Source organism: Elephantulus edwardii, unplaced genomic scaffold (assembly GCF_000299155.1).
Source record: "Elephantulus edwardii isolate Elephantulus edwardi_28Jun2011 unplaced genomic scaffold, EleEdw1.0 scaffold00143, whole genome shotgun sequence".
Lineage (NCBI taxonomy): Eukaryota > Metazoa > Chordata > Mammalia > Macroscelidea > Macroscelididae > Elephantulus > Elephantulus edwardii.
In genome coordinates, this window is record NW_006399893.1 from 5,179,631 (window position 1) to 5,201,127 (window position 21,497).

The following is a 21,497-nucleotide window of genomic DNA, read 5'->3' on the forward strand; positions in this document are numbered from 1 at the left end:
CTTGTATCCTGCTACTTTGCTGAATTGGTCAACTACGTCCAATAGTTTTCTTGCTGAGTCTTTAGGGTTTTCTAAGTATACTATCATGTCATCAGCATATCATTTACCTTCTAAGTGTTGAAGTTTTTTAATATAGATTTCTAAATTCCTTTGCTAAACTAAAACTCTGATATCAGAATCCATTGTCTTGTACTTTTCCCATCTTTTATTGCTTACATTTATAGATGCTCAAATTTTATGTCATTACATATATAATATAACTTTGTTTTCTTGTGCTGTGATTTTCTTAATGTCTCTCTATTCTTAATTCTGGAAATCACTCTTTTCTGGTAGAAGTTTAAGTTTTTCAATTGAACTTAGTTGTGCCAAGAGAAATTATTAATCTTCAGCCATATTTTATGATAATTTCAGGAGGTTTAACCCAGTACATGGCTGCTTTAAAATAACTGCACTCACTCTATTTTCTTTTTTTGTTATTTGAGTGTAAGCTCACTGTGTTTTAATAAAAGTTCTATTCTCTAGTGTTTTGAGCTTAGTTTAAATTAGAGAATTTCAAAGTAAATATTATTTACTTTAAAGTCATCATTTCTTTTTAGATATTAGATTAGAGATAGATTTAATATAGTCCTTACTACATTGAGAACCACCATATATGTTAACTATTCTACCTGTAAATATTAATAGTGCTCAATCTTTATTGAAGGTTTTCTTTTTATTTTACCCATAGGGTAGAACTTCTGTTTTCAGTAGAATTCAATGTAGACTTTAAGAAATTACTAAATATAAGGTTTCTGTACATCTAAGCCCTATTCCATGAACTTTTTAAGTTTACTCCCTAGAAAATTTATCGTTTAATAGAAGTGATATAATGACAAGTTATGATATATTTAAAAATATTGTATCCTTAAATTTGCATGAATGAAGGAAAACTAGTCTCTGAGCTTTCACTAAAATGGGGGGAAAGGATGGATGACTTCACTTAGTCTTTTTTTTTTTGGGGGCGGTGGGGGGAGGGAAAGTGGTGCGGGGGGATTGTATACTAATGAAAGAATTTTTCTTTTACTTTTCAAAGAGAAGAGCGAACTGGGGGTGTGGAGGGGCGGGGGGAAAGTGCAACAATGAATGAATGGAAATCCAAAATCTCTGTAAATGTTCATTAAAATAATAATAATAAAAAGAACAGACTAACACAGAAAAGAAATACATGAAAAAGGATTTAGAAGGCAAGGAAATCTCCCTGCTGCTCCAAATTTTTCATTCCTTCTCCTCTGAGACAGCTACTATTAACTTCTAAAATATTTATACACTTACAGAAGCGTACTGCTCCTTTAATTTTAGAGCATGCTCTCCTCTTTCCCATTTTAAGACATAAACAAGAGCAATTTATGATCTGTGCTGTATTTTACTTTTTCATAAATTGTCTTGGAAATCTTTAACTTATTACCACTTAGAGTCCACTAATTTTTTAAAAAAAACTGTATAATACATTATGTAACAATGAGCACATTTAACACATTTCTTATTAACTGACATTGTAAGTTTCTAATATTTTGCTTTGAAAATAATATAGCATTGAACATTCTTCTGTGTTTGCATATTATGAAAATATTCTTGTAGAATATGCTATGTATTTGGTCTATAATACATATACCATAATATGATAAATGCCTCAAAGAAGAAAAGATGAGTAAAAATAGTAAATTTTACATTTTGGTGGTTAATTGTAAAATTGTTCTCAAGAGAGAGAATGCTTATATTTCCAACTATGTTTACATTTGTTTATTATTGAGTAGTTTAATTTGGATACTCAGAATCATTCATGGATTCCACGCAGCCTTCATTTAAAGCATACTTACTTACAGAAGTAGCTCTTTGTTGTTTTTTCTTGTCAAGTTGATTCTGGTCATTTTGATTCACTGTACTGAACCAATAACATTCTATGACAGGTTTGGAAGCAGGAGTGGCATCCACTTCCTGAACAGCATGCCTCCAGAAACACTTTGGTAAATGTTGATAGTTGTAGAGGGGCTTCAGGCCTTTTCTTCATAGGCTATGAGTTGTGCTCTACTCCAAGGCAATCAACAATAACAACAACAACAACAACATACAGTGTAGGACTGCACTGTAGCTGTGATTTTTCAGAAGGAGATGGTGAGGCATCTGTCTTCTGAAGCACCTTTGGGTGGGCTTGAATGGTCACATTTTCCTACCAGCATTTGAGCGCTTAACAATTCCTGTCACACAGGGTTTCCTTTTCGCTCATTAGTAGTATGTTTAGCTGATTAAACTAAACAAACACTGTATGCCTCAAACTCAGGTGACTTTGACATCTCAAAACAACTACTACAATAATGATAAAGTGAAGAAGGCCCTTTTACTACAGGACAGCTTTATGAATTCTAACATAAACTCAGCCCAAATTTGCTTGCTTTTAACTTCTATAAGCCTGTGGCCTTAATTATATACATACAGTTTAATAGACTGAAAAAATAGTTTCTTTTTTTCAAAATTCAATCTGAATTTCATTTAAACGGTGGGAAAAGAGAAGCAATTAATTGTAAAGTCACATATTTAGACTTTACATTTAATTGTTTCCGTTTTCCCACCATTTAAATGAAATGAAATGAATTCAGATTTAATTTTGAAAATTTGGTACTCATATTGATGGTTTAGGGTAAAATGAAAATGAAGAATTTAGCTTTTAGATAAGACACTTACTAGAAAAGGAAGCTTTAAAAATACCATCCGTCCCATCAACAAACAAATGGATAGAGAAGCTGTGATATATTCACACAGTAGAATACTATGCTGCATTGAAAAACAAAGAACTCATGCAATATTATTCAAAATGGGTCACTCTGGAGGACATTATGCTGAGTGAAATATCTCAGTCACAAAAGGACATGGTACTACATGGTGCCACTGTTGTAAAACAGGACTGTCCTTGGGGCTAGGGAGAGACTGAGAAAGATGGGTTCAATAATGTATACTGCATTGAAACAGATGAGGGAGAAAACTGTTTAGAAGGGATATGTGATTAGGTATTTTTGTCATGACAGTAGTCTAGAGCGAAGGCTACATGGTGGAATAGACCTGGGGGAGGGTTTGTAAAACAATGAAATAATTTGTCTTTTAGTTTTCCAAGAGGGTAGTGTACTAGGGGGGAGGATTGGGCCGGGAGAAAAGTGCAACAATGAATGAATGGAAATCCAAAGTCTTTGTAAATTTTTACTGAAATTAATAAAAAATTTAAAAAAGACCTATCCTTATACTAGACCAAACCAAGATAAGACTGAGATATTTTGCTTTGGTAGTAGATTCATATCACTAAAGGCTTTAGAGTCTGTGTTATGAGGTATGTTTTGAAATTTTAATAAAATAACTTTGTTAGGTGTAATTTTCACAAAACTATGATGCCATTTATTTGGTATTTTATTACATTTAAATGAAATATAAGCTATACTTCTAGAGTTGAAAAAAATCTGTCAGCATATCTTGAAAACAGAATTATGTACTTTGAACATTTATGTTTGTGTTTATATATCTGAATTTTTAATATTTTTACAAATCTTGATTTTTTCTTTCTATCCCAGTGCCTTTATTTTTGTTTTTGATAGCCCAAACATGTATAAGAAAAACAAACAGTTTTTGATGGCTTTTTGTTTCTAATTTTTTTAGTATAGAAATGTAAATATTTTCTTTCTCTTTTTTATTTCAGGGGCTGCTTTCTTACCTCATCATTGATAGGCACACTTGCACTAAGCCTTACAATACCTCTGTCCATCATAGCTGACATGTGTATGCAAAAGGTAAGGGAAACAACTCATTATTTATTTTAGCTACAGAAATAGCTAATGAACATTAAAGAATGTGACTAAATAATCAGGTATGTTGTTGTTGTTATGTGCTGTCAAGTCACCTGCGACTCATAGCAACCCTATGTACAATAGCCCTAAACCCTGCTCTATTCTGTGCCAGTCTCACTGTCTCTGACACCTACCCCAATTACCCCAGTCACTGAATCAATCAACCTCATAGAGGATCTTCCTCTCCTGCCCTGTCCCTCCACACTCCCAAGCATTAAGTCCATCTCCAAGGATTGGTCCCTCCTTGCAACATGTCCACAGCATGTCAGACGAAGCTTCAGAATCCTTGCCTCCAAGGAACAGCCTCAGGGCAGGCAACACACAGACAGCTTGTGGCATCATGTTGACACCAGTTAGCTCCAAGGGTGTGTTTTGCATGTAGTGCAGACTGGACCAGGTCTGGTGAAACTGTGGCAGCAAGGCTGTCCTCCAGGAAACCTAGGAGGTGGCCAATGTGCCCTTCCGCACCACAGCAGCTCGGGGTGCTAGGCTGTTGTCCTGTGTTAGGTTGGCCAGCAGTACCACAGCCATCTCCCAGAATACTGAGGTTTGTCAGTCACTGAGGGAGTATTCATTGTGTTATACAACTTCTCCAGATGACTGAAGGGGGATGTGGCCTCAGTTCAGTATTTTTTAGGTTCTCATTGCAAGGACTAAGTAACAGATGGATTATGTATTCATGCATGTGCATATTTTTGTTGAATGTAATTTAAATATTTGAAATCCCAAAGAATTGTAATATGTGAATGTTATAATCAGATTTTTAAAGTTTGGGTTTTTTTTTCTTTTCTTAAGTCTTTGTCCATTCTTAGGAGAAAAGAAAAATACTCTAGGATTTGTACCTTCTTTATTTGAAAAGCCATCTATACTGACATTTAACATTATTTTATGGTACAGTAAAATTATATGTCATAGTTAAAGAATGAAAATCTTCGTAATTAATAATTATTTACCATGCATTTCAAAGAATGTGAATGTTATAAAATATACATGACACGGAAGTTACACATCATTAGATTCTTTTATAGACTTAAATAACATCCAGGCTCTTTCTGCGTTTTAAGACAATAATCTTAAATATCAACCAAAATGGTACTAGGCATGCTGGGGAATTTGCTGCTTATTATAGATTTTGGTAGACTACTGTATTAAACTACTTATACTATATTGATATTTTAAAAACATCAGCTCTTTACCGATTTAAAAAAAATAGAACTTTCCAGAAATTCCAGGGTTGTTTATCTTTCAAAGAAAGAATTTTAAGAGAGAAACTAATTTTATTCAATGATTGTATTAATTTATCTACTCAGATATTTCTAAAGGTAAGCAAAACATAAGAGAAGGGAAAATGTGGATAGCCTGGTCTATTAGTGAGAACTGAGAATTGGGAGATTATATCTTCTGGGAAAAGTAGCAAAGTATACTCAAGAGTTTTAAAAGAGATGTGAGGAGTAATCTTTTCAGCAATCTAATAGCCAATCGTGCTTTTGCACAGTGTCTGAAATTTTAGTGTTTACTAACATTGTGGCATCAGGATTAAAAGAAGGCCATCAACAACCATATGTTGTGTACATGACACAATCCTGCTGGCTGAGAGAGGACTCGAGGCACTTACTGCTTAAGATTAAGGACTACAACCCTCAGTCTGGATTACATTTCAATACCAAGAAAACAAAAATCCTCACCAATGGGCCAATATACAATATCATGATAAATGGAAAAAAGATTGAACTTGTCAATGATTTCAACTTACCTGGATCCACAAACAACACTTCTGCATCTGCTTGGTAGGAATGGTAGTATTCTGCTCGATTAGGACAGACATGACTCCACCAACAGTTTCAATACCAAGAGAAAGTGGAGTGACATCCAGGAGCAGCAAATCTTGAACATTTTTAGATTTGTCTCCAGAGAGAATGGTCGTCTGGACAGCTGCACCATAAGCAACAGCCTCATCTGGATTGATGCTCTTGTTCAATTCCTTTCCATTGAAGAAATCCTGAGCTTCTGAATCTTGTGAATTCTGGTAGAACCACCCACCAGGACAATGTCATGAATCTGTGACTTGTCTAGCTTGGCATCCCTCAGGGCTTTCTCCACAGGGTCCAAAGTGCCACGGAAAAGATCAGCATTCAGTTCCTCAAAGCGTGCTCAGGTAATGGAAGTATAGAAGTTCATTCCCTCATACAAAGAATCTATCTCAATACTGGCCTGGGTGCTGGAAGAAAGTGTGCGCTTTGCACGCTGACAAGCAGTGTGGAGGCGTCTGACAGCCCTCTAGTTTTCACTGATGTCTTTCTTATGCTTGCACTTGAAATCTGCAATGAAATGGTTGACCATTATGTTGTCAAAGTCTTCGCCACCCAAGTGGGTGTCTCCAGCTGTAGACTTGACCTTAAATATCCCATCTTCAGTAGTAAGGATTGACACATCAAAAGTGCCACCTCCTAAGTCAAGGATCAGCACATTCCTTTCAGCACCAACCTTTTTGTCTAAACGATAAGCAATAGCAGCAGCAGTTGGCTTATTGAAGATTTGGAGTATATTGAGGCCAGCAATGGTTCCAGCATCTTTGGTAGCTTGGCGCTGAGAGTCATTGCAGTAGGCTGGTACAGTGACAACAGCATTGGTAACAGTCTTCCCAAGGTAGGCTTCTGAAATTTCCTTCATCTTTTTGAGAACCATAGATGACATCTTCTCTGGATTGCAACTTTTGGTCTCTCCTTTATATTCTACTTGGACCTTGGGCCTGCCTGCATCATTTACCACCATGAAAGGCCAGTGTTTCATAGCAGACTGCACAACAGCATCATGAAATCTTCGTCCAATGAGATGTTTGGCATCGAATACTGTGTTAGTAGGATTCATTGCAACTTGCTTCTTTGCTGCATTGCCAGTCAATTTTTTGGTATTGGTAAATGTGACATAGCTTGTGGTGGTCCGGTTGCCTTAATCATTTGCAATGATCTCCACTTTCTCATGCTGAAGACCCCTACACAGGAGTAGGTGGTGCCAAGATCATTGACAACCGCAGGGCCCTTGGACATGGTTGCTCATGGCTGCTGCTGTGCTAAATGAGCCATTCATTATGTTTTATAAAATTAATCAGCATTGCAGAGGGGAGGGAGGAAATTATGCACCAATGAATAAATTTTTTAATTTATGTTAACTGGGGGGAGGTAGGGAGGAAAGTGTTCAACAATGATGTAAGAAATCCACCTTTTCTGTAAACTTTCATTAAAATCACAAGGGGGAAAAACACCTTTGGACTATGCTCATCAGTATCCTAACTTTTCAGATCCCTGCTAGATCTTTCCAATTTCCTTTACTCCCTCTCTTCATCCACTAAATTGTACAACCCTGTGATTTCACTCAAACACATCCTCACTTCTCTGCTCCCACCCTTTCTTCCTTTGCTCCCCATATGTGTTTTACTAGTTATCCTTATATTTTTACAGTAATGGTCTTATGCAGTATTTGTCCTTATGCTAAAGAATTAGTTCACTTGCATACTGCTCTCCAGTCTCCCTCAAGTTTTGTAGTATTTTCCAAAATCATTGCTCCTGAGTGCTGCGTAGTATTTCATTGTGTGAATCATTACAGTTTCTCAATCCATTTGGTTGTGGTTGGACATTTGGGCTATTTCCATGTTCTTGTGATGATAAATAATGGTGCTATGAAAATTGGTGTACAAATCTGTTTGTGTCTCAATTCTTATTTCCTTGGGGTATATTCCTAGTAGTGGAATCGCTAGGTCATATGGAGTTTCTATGCTCACCTTTTTGAAGAAGCACCAATCTGCCTTCCAGCGTGGTTGGACCATTTTACAGTCCTGCCAATAGTGTATGAGAGTTCCCACTTCTCCACATCCTCTCCAACATCTATTGCTAAACTTTGCCACTGCTAGTGGGGTGAGATGGTATCTCATTGTGGTTTTGATTTGCACTTCTCTTATTGCCAGTGATTTTAAGCATTTCATGTGTTGGCCATCTGAATGTTTTCCTCTGTGAAAAGTCTTTCCATGTCTTTTGCACATTATGTAATTGGGTTATCAGTCTTTTTCTTCTAGAGGCCCAGGAATATTATGTAATTTTTATTATAAGACTCTCGTCTGAGATGGTGTTGCCAATTTTTTTTTTCTCCCCAGTTGGAAGATTTTCTTTTCACTCCATTGGAAAATGTTTTTGATGCACACAAGGATTTATTTTTAGAAGGTTCCATTCATTGATTTTATCGTCTCCAGATTGTGCATTTTGGCCGTATTTGTCAGCCTCTTTATACCATAGACTATGCCTTCTTATCTTGGTTCCAGTTTGTCTCTTATGAACCTATAGTTTTGGGTTTTACTCCCAGGTCTCTGATCCACCCTGAGTTGGTTTTTGTATTTGGTGTGAGTTGTGGATCCTGTTTCAGCATTCTACAGGTAGCAGTCCAGTTTTGCTTGCACCATTTGTTGAAGAGGTTATTTCCCCCCATATGATATGTTTTATTTCCTTGTCGAATATCTACTGACCATAGATAGTTTTGTCCATTTCTGGTTTCTTGATTCTGTTCCATATTCCTGTCATTGTACCTGTATCATGGTGTTTTGGTTACATTGTACCAATATTATGCTGTTTTGGTTTGTTGTGCAGTAGGTTTTGAGATCAGGGAGTGCTATGCCTCCCACTTCATTTTTGTTATTCAGAAATACTTTGATTATTTGGGGTCTCTTTCCTCTTAAAATAAACTTGATAATTTCCTTGTTGATCTCCTTAAAAAATGAATTTGGTATCTGTATTGGGATTGCGTTGAACACATAGACTGGTTTTGGTAGGATTGTCATTTTTACTATATTGAAGAATCTTCCTATCCATGAACAGGGAACATTTTTCAATTTATTTAAGTCTTTTATTGTTTGTCACAGAAGTGTTTTGTAGTTTTCTTTGTACATGCCTTTTGTGTCTCTAGTTAGGTTCATTCCCAAGTATTTCAATTTGTGGTTGGTTATTGTAAATGGAATGCAGCCTTTGGAATAGATTGCAGTGTCAAGAAAACAAAGATTCTTACCACTGGATCGATAGGTAACATCATGATGGATGGAGAAGATATTGAAACTGTCAACAGCTTCATCTTGCTTGGATCCACAATTAACAACCTTGCTACCAGCAGTCAGGAAATAAGAACACACATTGCACTGGGAAAATATGCAGTTAGGGACCTATCCAAATTCTTGAGGAGTAAATGATATCAGTTTGATTTAGGCCATAGTCTTTCCAGTTACTTAATGTGCATCTGAGAGCTGGACAGTGAATAAGGGCAACAGAAAAAGAATTGATGGCTTTGAGCTGTGGTGTTGGAGAAGAGCACTGAACATCCCCCAGAGGGTCAAGAGAATGAACACATATGTCTTTGGAGAGTGTGCAGCTGGAGTGCTCTTTGGAAACAAGAATGATGAGGCTTTACCTCACATACCTTGCACATCTTGCTACAAGGTGCTATGTCTTAGAGAGAGACATGATACTGACTTGGGAAGGGTAGAGAGCTGGCAAAGGAGAGGAAGACCCTCAAGCAGGTGAATTGACACAATGACTGCTGCAATGGACTCCTGAGTATTAGGAAGTGTGAGTGTGGCACAGGGTAGAACAGAGGTTTGATCTTTTGTTTCTAGGGTCTCTATGACTTGTGTTCAGCTCATTGACACCTAAGAACAGCAGCAACTGCATTGTAAATGGTATTGCTTTTTTTGGTTTCCTTGTCTGAGTTCCTTTTTTTTCTATAGAGGAATCCCACTGACTTGGACATTGATCCTGCCACCCTACTATATTGGTCCACTCACTCAAACAGTTTTTTCGTTTAGTCCTTCAGATTTCATTGTATAGTGACAGTTTCACCATCTCGTTGCTAGTCTGGATGCCTTTTATTTCTTTCTCTTGTCATATTGACCTAGCAAGTACTTTAGTCTTTCTCCATTTAGAATGATCCTGACTTGATTTTGCATCTATACTTTCACCATGTTGAGGAAACTCCCTTCTATTCCTATTTTCCTTAGTGGGTTCATTCCAATTCTATGGTACACAACAAAAATGTTCTTCACCTTCCTACTGTTCTGCAGTTCAGTCCGGCAGTCTTCTTGCCTTATTGTAGTCCCTTCTTCCAAAGTCTCTTGCCCTCCTTCATCTGTGGAGTGGCTGAGTGGTGTGAGACTAGGTGCTCCACTTGAGTCCTTTCTGTTCAGGAGGGTTTTCAAATCAGCTCTCTTTCTCACAGCTAAGTGTGCCAACCGAGAAAGTTTTCGCCCTGCTTGTAGCTCTCGTTCCTTCCTGACTCTCTTGTCCTGTCTGGCACCTGGGATGGTCCCACAGTGGTGGAGGCAGGGATCCCCAAATGGAGGGATCTTTCCTCAGGGGAGCTTCAATCCCCTTCTCATCCCTGCACGCACTTGAAAGTCAAAACAGGCCTTCTGAATTTAGATTATTCAAACAAAAATTATTGTTGTTAATAACAGTTTTACTTATAAATAGAAATCTTGTTAATAATATACTTAATATATCACAAATGCTTATTATTCTTGGTATTTTAATATCTTTTGCTAGTAGTCTATTTTAAAGGTCAAAATTGTCTTACTAATAATGATTGTGTGTTTTTGTTACTTTTAGGTGCAGTTTTCTTGGTTATTTTTTGCAGGTGCTGTCCCTGTATTTTTTTCATTTTTTATTGTAACTCTTCTATGTCATTATAATAATTGGGATCCTGTGATGGTGGGAATCAGAAGAATTTTTGCATTTATATGCAGAAAACATCGAATTCAGAGGTATACTTATTCTTTTATAGATTTTATTTTTAAAAAAGAATGTTTGCTAATTAACCTGGACATCATGTTGCCATATCTTTTAGAAATTTTTGTTAGGAATTATTGAAAGATTTTACAGTATATATATGTACTATGTCAGTGAACTCTGGTGGCCTGCTGGTAAGAAGTTGTGCTGCAATCTCAAAGGCATACGGTTCGAATCCACCAGCTGCTTCATGCGAGCTACTGTCTCTAAAAACCCACTGGAGGGTCAACTATGTATGGGTCAGTTCCAACTTGATGGTACACATCAACAATGTACTATGTCAGATAAAAATGAAATTATTTCTTGGGCCTGAGATTAAAAGATAATTTCTTTATAAATTATCAATTTTTTTAAATTCAAAATTTTATTCTCTAGAAAAAACTTTAGTATTTAATTACTATTTTGGTATAGCAGATTTAAATTAAGAGAACTTTGCTGGTGTAATTATAACTAACTAATAAGACATGATAGCATTGCCTGAAATATTTTTCTGTATGCACTTTTAAAAATTTTTTATTTATTTATTTATTTTTTTTAGTTTTATTATATTTGTGTATGTATGTACTATCAAATTGGATCTGACTGGTACAGGAGGAGATTGTCCCTCCTTTTCCAGCAGAGCATCTGGTGAATCTGAACTGTGTGGATCTGAACTGTGTGCCTCTGGAACTGCAGTGCAGATTCTTGCCACTAGGCCACCAGAGCTCCCTTGTATGCTATTGCGGAATGTTGAGGAGAAAGGGAGCTCCTTTGGCCAGGACAGATCGCATAAGCTCCAGATAAGTGCAAGTCTCCCAACGGCCTTTAATTTGGGGTAGAGAAAGCTCTCCTGTGTTTGGTTGTGCCGGTTTGAAAAAGCTCGCCACCTGGGAAGACGGCTGCTGTGTCTGTTGAGCTGGGAATAGTCCACACGAGGCTGAGGTTCTCCTAACCAATCCACATGTCCCACGTCTGTAAACCCACCCTATCCAGTCTTGCTGTTTATAAGTGCACTGCAGATCCCAATAAAATTGAGCTGGATTGACTCTGATCCTCTCCCAGAGTGGGGTATGTCCCTTGTGCTTACTCCCGTCAGGGTGTCACTGTAGGTTGCTGGTGAACAGACAGGGACTCTTTTTAAGAGTCAAAACTCTATACTCTTTAAAAAGACTTTGGGACAAGTTATTGGGAAATGTTGCTCTAATCATAATTCTACCTCTTGACTCTCATTGTCGACTCCTTAGCTGTAGCCAGTAAAATAAGGAATCTTTATGTATTCACTACAGCTCTAAAGCATCCTTAATCTTTTTTTTTTTTTAGAGTTTCAGAAGACAGTGAACAATGCGAGAGTCTCATTTCTATGCACAGTGCTTCTCAAGAGGATGGGACTAGCTGTTGTCCATAGCCTAGGTTTGTATGTTAGCTGACATGAGTGTTGAATAATTCTTACTCTTATAATAATCACATATAGAACTGATTTTCTGTGATTAGTTGTTTTAGAAGCAATATAGCCTAGAGCTTAAATTCCTGACCCCTAGACTCAAGCTGCCTGAGTTCCAGTGTTTGATTCTCCTGCACAGTAGTGTGACTTGTGCAAGACTAAACCCCCATTGTAATGCCTCCATTTCTTCTTGCACTAGTAGAGATTATACAAGAACTGCCTTCCTAGGATTATTAGAATTCTTTACAGCAGAGTCAAACTCACACTAAGCAAGAGTCAATTTTAGCTTTTACTTCCACTTTTTAAAAATATTTTTTGTTTACTTTTTTAAAGTTTTTAATTCATACTAAGTATCATCCTTTTACTTAACATACTTTAAGAATTTTTTCCCCTCTTTGATTATAAAAATAGTGAAAGTTAAAGAGAAAAGGTATTCTTTTGGAATAAATTGTCTTTTTTCTGTGCACAAATGAACTGGTGTGCCTAACAATTATCTCTGCCTTCTTACTCAATAATGTTTCAACAGTATCTCATAATATCCTAATTTTCAGAAATATTATCTATGTAATATTTCTTCTTATCTTCCAGAAAAGTACATAAGTATTTAATTATTTGATGAATAAATACTTGAAATAAATTCAACATGTATATTTGGCAGTTAGAGAAGCAATTATTTGTTTAGAATTAGAGAGCACTTCTGGGATTTTGGAGAATATAGGTTTCACATAAGCACAATCTAGTGTTTTGGGATTCTCACTCCCTATACATCTGGCAGTTGCTTTTACATTCATTTTTGAATAATTTTCAGCAGAATCCTGCTTGCATGTGATATTTATATTGTTCGATAATTTCCGCATTCTGTTGGCTCACCTATTCTTTGGAATAGGAACAAATACGGCTGTCTTCCAATTAGTTGGCCAGGTGGTTGTCCTCTAGATTTCTTGGCACAACTTGGTAACTAAATCCAGGGCAGTGTCTGTTGGTTGAAATATGTGAGTTGTTATGCTGTCAATACCTGGGGCCTTGTTTTTCGCTAATTCCTTTAGAACAGCTTGAACTTCTGAAATATCTTAGGCAATATTTTCACTTTGAAGTGCCTCCTGATTGCAGCATGTCTTCCTCTCCTCATCTAGGACTTATACAACTCTAACACTCACAGGGGTCTTGCAGCTGAAATCTTATAAACTTTATGATAAATTCATCTCTAACCTTAAACAAATTACCTCAGCTCTCTGTTTTTCCTTAGCAGGTTAATTTTAATCTCGTTTTTATCAGTCACTTATATATGTATATGTACTTGATTGTAAAAAGGAGCTGTGGTGACACAGTTCGTAAACACTGTCCTGCTAACCCTAAACTTGCACCTTTTCCAGAGTTTGTATCTATCCATCAGCAGCAACTCTGTGGGAGAAAGATGAGCAATCTTCTCTCATAGCACAGATCTCCTATCCTCTGCTCCTTTTAGGAAATCCCCAGAAGGTCAGCTATGAAGTTGGTTCTCATTCAACAGCAATGAGTAATAGTAATTTTAGAGGTTATGGTTTTAGAAGGCTAGTTAGACAAAATGATTTTTTGTGCATTACACTGTTGTTCATCCTATGCTTTCATTTTTTTCCCCATTAAGAATGTCAGTTTACCTTTTAGCTGTTTTTATCGTCGTATCTCCAAGTAAGATATTTCTATTTCTTCACTTCAGTTTTGTTATTGTTATTGTTGTTAGGTGCCATCAAGTCAACTATGACTCATAGTGACTCTGTGAACAATAACCTGAACCTGCACTTTTCTTCATCATCCTTACCGATCTGCTCCAGTCCATTGTTACAGACACCATATCAGTCCATCTTCTTGGGGTTCTTCTTCTCTTTCTCTGACTCTACCTTTCCCAACGTGATGTCTTTTTCCAAGAACTGGCCCCTCCTGACCACAAATCAAAAGTATGTGAGATAAAGTTTCACCATCCTTGCCTTTAACAAGCACACTAGTTGCACTTCCTCCAAGAGACTTGTTTGTTAAAACAATTAAAAATACTATGACATGGACCAGGCACACTTTCATTTTCAGAGTGGCATCTTTTACTTTTTAATGCTTTAAGAAGTCTTGTATAGCAGATTTGACAAATCAAATACATTGTTTGATTTCCTGATCCTTAATCCACAGATGGGAAAATCTGTGAGGCAGCTCTGTTCTGTTATACAGGGTCATTATGAGTTAGAATTAATTCAAAAGCACATCAAAAATCATAATATTACTTTTTAATATTTGGACTCTTAATATTAAATTTGTATAGCATTTTGTTCTTCCAGGGATGTACTGTTTCCTTTACTTGTTTCTGAAATATAGCTTTATTTTGTTACCATTTCTGTCTTGATATTGCATGATTTTTTAAAATTTATTTTAATGAATGTTTACAAAGATTTTGGGTTTCCATTTATTCATTGTTGCATTTTTCTCCTTGCCCACCCCTCCCCCCCCAGTTTGCTCTTCTCTTTGAATAAAGAAAAATTCCTTCATTGATATATAATCCCCCCACCCCAAGTTCACTGTGCAACCTTCATTCTGGACTCTTGTCATAACAATAATACCCTATCATATATCTCTTTCAAACTGTTCTCTCCCTCATCTGTTTCAATGCAGTATACATAATTTATCCAGCGCTTTGTGTTTGTTTTTTTTTCAGTCTTACCCCAACCCTGATGTCAGTCCCATTCTACAACAGTGAAACTATGCAGTATTTGTCTTTTTGTATCTGAGATATTTCACTCAGCATAATGTCCTCCAGAGTCACCCATTTTGAATAATATTGCATGAGTTCCTCGTTTTCTCAATGCAGCGTAGTATTCCATTGTGCGAATATACCACAGCTTCTCTAGTCATTTTTTTGTTGATGGACACTTAGGTTGTTTCCTACTCCTTGCTATTGTGAACAATGCCACAGTAAACATGGGTGTGCATATATCTGCTTGGATGTCAGTTATGGTCTCTTTAGGCTATATTCCCAATAGTTGAATTACTGGGTCAAATGGTATCTCTATTTACAACTTTTTGAGACAGCACCGCACCACCTTCCACAGTGGTTGCACCATTTTACACTTGCTTGCTGTTCTGTTCAATTTTGCTATTCTTACTGGGGTGAGATATCTCATAGTTGTTTTGATTTAATATTGCATGGTTTTTAAAACTATTTGCTGATCCTTGACTCTTGCTCCCTAGTGAGGACTCCATTGAGTGTAGTTAGGCTGGAGCTGTTGCCTTACAGAGTTTCTTTCTTTTTTTTTTTTTATTGGGATCTGCAGTACATTTATTATTTTTATTATTAAATTTTATTAGTTTCAATGAACATTCACAGGGATTCTGGGCTTTCACTCCTTCATTGCCGCACCATTCTCTCCACCCTCCTCCCCAGTTTGTTCTTCTTTTCTGCATCCGAATGTCTGTTTTAATTGTCCAATTGCCACAGTGCTTGTCAAAGCCAGTTCTGATTAATCTCCTTTGTCAGTGTGTCCTTTGCCATTCCCTATCACTCCTCCCTGAGAGCGACTTCACCCTGATTCATAAGGAAAAGGGGATGATGGTATATTCTCTTAGCTACTTCCTATTGAAAAGGGACGCTGTGGGTTTCAGGGTGAATGTCTTCTCTCACTACTCTAAAGGGCCCCCTTGGCAGTAGGAAACACATAGACTATTGTGGATATTGATTTTGGAATTTAGATGCACTTTTATCAATGCCTTACAGAGTTTCTGATGGTCAGGACCTTAGATTTTTTTCTTGAGAACTGGTTGATAACTGGATCACTGCCTAGAGATCTCTAGTGATGTAATACATAGGAAGTTGTGCTGCTAACTCAAAGGTCATGCTTCTTAGGCATTTTGAATCTACTAGCTGCTCCAAAGGATAAAGGTGGTCAGTTTTCTTCTGTGCCATTTGCAATCTCAGAAATTCATTGAAGGGTCAACAATGAACCAGTTCTGACTTGTTAGTTGCTGTTGAATTGAGCCAAGTATGAGTCATAGTGACCCTCAGAACAACGGACTTGAATCCTGCCTCATCCTGTGCCATCTTCTTCATCTCTGATATGCTGAGCACATTGGTATAGTCACTGTTTCAATCTCTATCTTGCTGGGAGTCTACTTCTCTTTAGCTTATCCTCCATCTTTCCAACTGTGATAACCCTTTCTAAGGAATAACTTCTTCTAGCAAAATGTCCAAAGTATGAGAGACAAAGCTTGGCCATCTTGGCCATCAAGGAACATCTGGCTGTACTTTTTCTAAGACATATCTGTTCATTCTTTTGGCAGTCCATGGGGTATTGAGTGCTCTTTTCCAGCACTACAACTCAAAGGCATCAATACTTCGTTTGTTATACTTATTTGTTATCCAGCTCTTAGATGTATAACAAGTGATTGAAAAGACCATTGCCTGAATCCAACAAAATCTTGGTCTTCAAACTGACATCAATACTATTCAGTATTTTAGAGAGTTCCCTGACAGCAAACTTACTCAAAACAACACATCTCCTGTTCTGACTGCTGATTCCAAAGGTGTTGATTGTAGGTCCATGTAACATGAAATCATTGAAAGTTTTAGTCCTTTCCCTGTCTATCATGATGTTGCAGGTTTGTGTTCTTGATGTTGTGATACAGTTCAGATTGAAGGCTGTTATCTTTAATCTTTTACAGAAAGTGTTTCACATTCCCTCATTTTCTGCAAGTAAGGTTTTATTATCTACATAACACAAATTGTTGATGACCCTTGTTCAGATCCTGATAACATTTTCCCATTCATACAGTTTTTTGAGACCAACATTTGGCAGGTGAAGGATGCAAAGGGCGGGAATGCTGAATGTCTGAAACTTTTTTTTTGTACCTTTTGACTTCTTGATCCTGTTACACACACACACACACACACTCTCTCTCTCTCTCTCTCTCTCTCTCTCACACACACACAATTGCGCCTCATTAGAGAGACCCTTTTTAGTACTCTTTTAGAGAATACACCTCAAATCTTCTAACTGGCATAATGAAGAGATACCTATCTGAACAGCTGTAAAAAAGGAGAAGATCTGAGTTCTCACTGCTTTTTCTACAGACTTTGTATCATTACTCTTCTTAACCAAGTGATGGATCTTGTTTTCTCTGTTCCTAGCTAGGAGTCATCTACTGTTTTCTTATCTCTCTGATCTCTTTATGCTTATTTCTTATAAAATAACTCCCTGTCTTTTAAATAAGGTTTTGAGGAAGGAGTTGAAGTAAATAGATGTTGGACATTTTCAAACTTCGTGTTACGGACTGAATCATATCCTTACAAGTATTTGTCATAAATCTTTAAACTGTTCCTAAATCTCATTTGGGAATGGGTTGTTTCTGTTACGTTAATGAGACAGGATTAATATAGGATGTGTTTTGCGGTTTTTTTGTTTTTTTAAGATGAAAAATAAACTCAAGGTAGCAAGTAGAGGTGGGGGAAAAAGAGATGCCAAAGAATAGAAGTTCAAAAGGGACAAGGACCATCCTCCAAAGCAGCCTTTCCCTAGAGCCAGCACCCTCAATTCAGACTTCTGATATCCTTAAAACCATACCTTTATCATATTTCTGTTATAGCAGCACTAGAAAACTACAGCCCAAAGGCTCTCGTGTTTCAAATTCACAGGTAGTTCTGAGAGTAAAGATGAACAATATCCTCCCATGTCATTTACAACCTCAAACTCTGGAGGGTCAGACATGAGTTAGCCATGACTGTGAAAAATAACTGAGACCCATAAATTATTTAATGATGGAATTCATACATCCTACACAATATTGTGTGTATACTGTACACTATTCCCATACTTAAATGCTTAACCAACTTAGGCAAGATTTCAGTGTTTTCAGATTAAAGTGGAACAGACCAGGTTAGTCTTTGTTTTGGCAAGGATAATGTTAAAATCTAACATTAGCTAAAATATCCCTAGTACCACGACCGCTTCTAAACCCAGCCTGGACTTCTGGCAGTTCTCTGCTGATGTGCTGTTCCAGTCGTTTTTGGATAATCTTCAGTAGAATCTTGCTTGCATGTGAAATCAATGATATTGTTCTATAGTTTCCACACTCTGTTGGGTCACCTTTCTTTGGAATAAGAACAAATATAGATCTCTTCCAGTCAGTTGGCCAAATGGTTGTTCTCCAGATTTCTTGACACAACTTGGTGAGCAAATCCAAGGCAACATCTATTAGCTGAAATACGTCAATTGGTATACCATCTATTCCTGGGGCCTTATTTTTTGCTATTTCCTTCAAAGCAGCTTGAACTTCTTCCTTCATCACCATAGGCTCGTGCTCATATGTTGTTTCATGAAATTCTTCTATGTGTGCCAATTCTTTTCGATACAGTGACTCAGAATATTCTTTCCATCTTCTTTTAACACTTCCTGGATCATTCAATATTCGGCCTAAAGCATCCTTGATTATACAACCCGAAGTTTGAATTTGTTCTTCAGTTCCTTTTTTTTTAAAAAAAAATATTGTATTATTTTTACGTGTACCGTCAAATCAAATCTGACTAGTACAGGAGGAGATTGCCCCCTCCTTCTCCAGCAGAGCATCTGGTGGATTTGAACCACGTACCGCTGGGATTGCAGTGCAGCGTCTTGCCACTAGGCCACCAGAGCTCCCCTGTTCTTCAGTTCCTTGAGCTTAAGAAATGCTGAATTTAAGAAATACTGAGGGAGTTTGGCCTTTTAGATTGCCTGATTCCAGCTCCTTGCACATTTCATTGTAATATTTTACTTTGTCATCCCACACTGCCTTTTGACATCTTCTGTTCAGCTCTTTAGTATCTTGAATTCTTCCTTGTGCTTTCACTCTTCTGCACTCCAGTGCAATATTCATAGTTTCTTCTGACATCCATTTTGGTCTTTTCTTCCTCCTCTGTCTTTGTAATGAACGTTTGCACTCTTCTTGGATGATACCCTTGATATTATCCCACAACACATCTGGTCTTCGCTTATTGTGTTCAAACCTGTTCTTCAGATGGTTCTGAAATTCAGGTGGGATAGACTCAAAGTTATATTTTGGTTCCTGTGAATTTGGTTTAATTTTCCTCAGCTTCAGCTTGAACTTGCATATGAGTAGTTGGTGGTCTGTTCCACAGTCAGCTCCGGGCCTAGTTTTCACAGCTGATATTGAGCTTCTCCAGCAGTTCTTTCCGCAGATGTAATTAGTCTGATTCCTATGCATACCATCAGGTGAGATTCATAAGTATAACCTGCATTTATGTCTCTTAAAAAATGTGTTTGCAGTGAATAAGTCATTGATTGTGCAAAATTCAATCATTCTATCTCCAGCTCCATTTCTGTCACCGTGTCCATGTTTTCCAGCTACTGAATCTTCTTCCCTGTTCCCAACTTTTGCATTCCAGTCACCCATTATTATCAATTCATCTTGATTGCATGTTCGATCAATCTCTGACTGTAAAAGTTGCTAGAATCTTCTGTTTCCTCTTCTTTGACTCTGGTTGCTGGTATTCACTGGACTTCCTTGTACGGGTATGGAGATTATCCTGTCAGTCACAATATTGTACTTCAAGACGGATCTAGAAATGGCTTTTCTAACTGTGAGGAATGTCTATCTGTGCTTCATTGATTATGCAAAGGCATTTGACTGTGTGGATCGTAACAAACTGTGGCTGACTCTCAGAAGAATGGGAATAGCAGAAGACTTGTTCGTGCTAATGGGAAACCTATACTTGGACCAAGAGGCAGTCATCAGAACAGAGCAAGGAGGCACTGCATGGTGCAAAATTGGGAAGGGCGTATGCCAGGGTTGTGTCCTGTCTCCATACCTTTTCAATCTATATGCAGAACAGATCATCCGGGAGGCTGGGCTCTATGAGGAGAAATGTGGGATAAGGATTGGTAGAAGATCTATCAACAATCTGTGTTATGCAGATGACAGAACCCTGCTTGCTGAAACTGAGGCGGACCTGAAGCGCTTGCTGCCGAGGGTCAAGGACTGCAGCCTCCAATATGGATTGAGGCTCAATGTCAAGAAGACAAAGATTCTCACCATTGGACCAATTGGCAGCATCAGGATGGATGGTGAAGAGATGGAGATTAGTTCACAGCTTTAGTCAGCTTGGCTCCACAATCAACACTCTTTGCACCAGTAGCCAGGAAATTAAAAGATGTATTGCGATGGGAAAGTCTGCTGTTAAGGACAGTGTCTCTCTGGAGACTAAGGTGCGTCTGATAAAGGCCATAGTCTTTGCAGCCACTTGTTATGCATCAGAGAGTTGGACAATGACTAGGGAGGATAGAAGGAGAATTAATGCCTTTGAGCTTTGGTGTTAAAGAAGAGTATTGAGGGTACCATGGACTGCTAAGAAAACAAACAGATTCATCCTTGAGAGGGTTAAAACGGGCTGCTCCTTGGAGGCAAGGATTCTGAGGCTTCATCTGACATACTTTGGTCATGTTTTAAGGAGAGACCGGTCCTTGGAGAAGGACATCATGCTTGGGACAGTGGAGAGCAGGCGCAGGAGAGAAAGGCCCTCTAGGAGGTGGATTGATTCGGTGACTGGGGCAATCGGGATGGGTGTGTCCGAGACAGTGAGATTGGCACAGGACAGAGCAGAGTTTAGGACTCTTGTACATAGGATCACTATGAGTTGCAAGCAACTTGACAGCACAGAACAACAACAAAAATGTAAAAATATTCTGAAATATGCTATTATGCAATATTAGGTAGAATTCCATATTAGCTTTTGAGATTACCCTATCATTAGGTGCCAAGGAATTGACTCTGTTATTGACCTTGTGTGCAATGTTTGGAAACTTTGTTTGATCTTATGTCATAATTGAATGCCTCTCAACCTGGGAGGCTCTTTTCTGGTACTATATCAGTGTTCTGCTGCTCGTCACTAGGATTTGGGGGCCCATTATTTCAGAAGTGAATGGTCAGCCCTACTTTCTTATTCAGTCTTAGTGTAGAAGTCCCACTGAAATCTATCTGCCCTGAGTGACCCAGCTGTTATTGTTGTTGTTGTTATGTGCCATCGAGTCGCTTGTGACTCATAGCGACCCTATATACAAGAGCCCTAAACTCTCTTCTATCCTGTGCCAACCTCGCCATCTCAAATACTCATTCCCACTACTCCACTCACAGAATCGATCCATCTCATCGAGGGTCTTCCTCTCCTGTGCTGTCCCTCTACTCTCCCAAACATGATGTCCCTAAGGACCAGTCCCTCCTTGCAACATGCCAAAAGTATGTCAGAGGAAGCTTCAGAATCCTTGACTCCGAGGAGCATTCTGGATTCACCCTCTCCTGTTTGTTCTCCTAGCAGTCCATGGTATATTCAAAACTCTTCTCCAGCACCACAACTCAAAAGCATCAATTCTCTTTCTATCATCCCTATTC

General features: G+C 37.8%; 1 protein-coding gene across 1 annotated transcript in view; it reads left to right on the forward strand.

Moving 5' to 3' along the window:
* Positions 1 to 21,497, forward strand: part of SLC35F5 (solute carrier family 35, member F5) — an 83,664-nt gene that overhangs the window by 57,876 nt on the left and 4,291 nt on the right. The window contains exons 13-15 of the mRNA XM_006894451.1: positions 3,719 to 3,809; positions 10,505 to 10,659; positions 11,984 to 12,073. Of these exons, the coding sequence (XP_006894513.1) occupies positions 3,719 to 3,809; positions 10,505 to 10,659; positions 11,984 to 12,068 (331 nt within the window). The 3' untranslated portion in view covers positions 12,069 to 12,073. The remainder of the gene's footprint in view (positions 1 to 3,718; positions 3,810 to 10,504; positions 10,660 to 11,983; positions 12,074 to 21,497) is intronic.